At 45.7% G+C, this 2472-nt stretch overlaps 1 protein-coding gene across 1 annotated transcript; it reads left to right on the top strand.

The window, feature by feature from the left end:
• Window positions 1-1135: 1135 nt before the first annotated feature.
• LOC126514451 (olfactory receptor 1030-like) lies at window positions 1136-2074 on the top strand. The gene has a single exon (XM_050163360.1). The coding sequence runs from the start codon at window positions 1136-1138 to the stop codon at window positions 2072-2074; it is 939 nt and encodes a 312-aa protein (XP_050019317.1).
• The last annotated feature ends 398 nt before the right edge of the window (window positions 2075-2472 follow it).

The raw sequence follows: 2472 nt of genomic DNA, 5'->3' as shown, positions 1-2472 counted from the left end.
TATACAACACTCTGCCAGAAGGCAGGTTGATGTAAGACATAAGTCTCTTTATGGCACTGTCAGACATTTTCTTGATTGATGATTAATGTGGAGGGCCCAGCCCACTCTGGGTGGTGCCATCCCTAGGCTGGTGATTTTGGACGGTATACGAAAGCAAACTGAGCAAGCCATGGAGGGCAAGTCCGTGACTAATACTATTCCATGACCTCTGCATGAGTTCCTGCCTTGAGTGACTGTCCTTACTTCTCTTGTCAATGAATTGCAGGCTGTAAGATGAGATAAACCCTTTCCTCCCCCAGTTGTTTTGGTCATAGTGTTTTATGATAGCAAGAGAAATCCTAATGAAGGAAATCACTGTCCACACTGAATTGAAACTAATTATTTACATACATGTTTCTCCTACCAGCCTGTGGGCACCCTCTCAGCAGACATACTTTTCTTCATCTTCATGGCCACTTCATTTTCCAGTGTCTGGCACAACAAAGATGGGCAGTGGGCATATGACCCATGGGTAAGAATCAATAAGGAGTGATCCATTTCTTCCACACTCAGTCTCTCCACAGGTGTCCGAAGTACTCAGTGAACCTCTACCTGTCCGTAGGTCATTCTTCTTTGTGAGCCCTTCCAGCAGACCCACAAAAGCAAGAGCGGCGTGGTACTCACTCTCCATCCCAGAATCAGATGCGCTGTCTGGCCCTAGGTGGAGTCCAGAATTAAACTGAAAGCATCCCCACTGTAAACTTGAAAATACAGCCGAGGAAACTCATGCTGTGGTTCTTTTCTTTTTTTTTTTTTTTTTTTTTTTTTTTTTTTTTNTTTTTGGTTTTTCGAGACAGGGTTTTTCTGTGGTTTTGGAGCCTGTCCTGGAACTAGCTCTTGTAGACCAGGCTAGTCTCGAACTCACAGCGATCCGCCTGCCTCTGCCTCCCAAGTGCTGGGATTAAAGACGTGCGCCACCACCGCCCGGCTCCATGCTGTGGTTCTTAAAAGAAGCAAACTCCAACCCTTTGGGTATTTATGAAACGGCAGATTTTTAACATCTGGTGCTAGGACGGAGACACAAGGAGATTGTGTTTTTATGTATCTGATCATTTTAAGTCATATTTCTTCTCTTCACACCAGGTAGAAGAACAAAATGGCAAGAGGTAATCGCACCACCGTGACAGAATTTGTCCTCATGGGATTCACAGATCGCCCTGAGCTTCAGCTTCCCCTCTTTGTGGTGTTCCTGGTGATTTATCTAATCACCCTGATGGGGAACGTTGGCATGATCCTGCTCATCAAGGCAGATTCGCGGCTTCACACGCCCATGTACTATTTCCTCGGTCACCTGGCTTTCATTGATCTCTGTTATTCGTCTTCCATTGGGCCCAAAATGCTGCAAAATTTATTGGTGAAGAAAAAAACCATCTCCTTTTCAGGCTGTTTTGCTCAGCTGTACTTCTCCGGTGCCTTTTCCACTACTGAATGCTTCCTCTTGGCTACCATGGCCTATGACCGCTACATGGCCATCTGCAACCCCCTGATCTACACAGCCATCATGACACAGAGGGTCTGCAAGGAGCTGGTGGTAGGAGTCTACACCTACGGTTTCCTGAACTCTGTTATACAGACAGTACTGACTTTCCAGCTGTCTTTCTGCAACTCCAACGTGATCCACCACTTCTACTGTGCCGACCCCCCTCTCCTCGCACTCTCCTGCTCTAACACCCACAACAAAGAGAAGCAACTCCTGATCTTCTCGGCAGTGAATCTTACTGGATCCCTCGTGACCGTCCTCGTCTCCTACATCTGCATCCTGGTCTCTATAATAAAAATCCAGTCTTCCCAGGGCAGGTGTAAAGCCTTCTCCACCTGTGCCTCCCACCTCACCGTGGTCACCATCTTCTACGGGACGTTGTTCTTCATGTACCTGCAGCAACCAAAAACAGGGAATTCATGGAGGTATAGCAAAGTGATCTCTGTGTTTTATAGCCTGGTAATCCCCATGCTTAACCCCCTCATCTACAGCCTGAGAAATGCAGAGGTAAAGGATACCCTGAGAAGAATGCTAGAAGGCAAAGCTTCACACTGAGTAGGGAACTACAATGCCGCACTGTGGACAGCAGTACACACCAAGCTGATGAAAACGGAGCAGGTCAACTGCTGCCCAGTTAGGAAGGAGCTAATCCAATTGAGGATTTTCATGGCCCAAAGTAAAGAACTGCCTCATGGCCATGAGTAATATTTAATCCAAGCAATTGTCATGAACTAATTACAATTTATTTGTTTGCTAGAAAAAATATGTGAGTAATTATGTGTGTCCTTCGTGTGTTAAAGATGAAGTGGCTGACTATTGTTTCATAACAATTTGAGCTCCACAGTCATGAAAATCCTCAAAGCCCATATTCTGAGCAGAGCTGTGCGTTAGCAATGATGGATATAAACTGCCCTTAGGAGCATCTTGTTATTAAGCATTTTCCAGTTTGATGC

The sequence above is a fragment of the Alexandromys fortis genome, unplaced genomic scaffold (assembly GCF_014885135.2).
Source record: "Alexandromys fortis isolate MF-2015 unplaced genomic scaffold, M_Fortis_MF-2015_v1.1 scaffold_129, whole genome shotgun sequence".
In the NCBI taxonomy this organism is placed as follows: domain Eukaryota; kingdom Metazoa; phylum Chordata; class Mammalia; order Rodentia; family Cricetidae; genus Alexandromys; species Alexandromys fortis.
Note: the sequence above shows the minus strand (reverse complement) of the source record. Positions and strands in the feature narration are given on the sequence as shown.

Bases quoted from the DNA above. Each gene is read 5' to 3' on its own strand.
- LOC126514451 (XM_050163360.1), top strand. From the start codon at position 1,136: ATGGCAAGAGGTAATCGCACCACCGTGACAGAATTTGTCCTCATGGGA.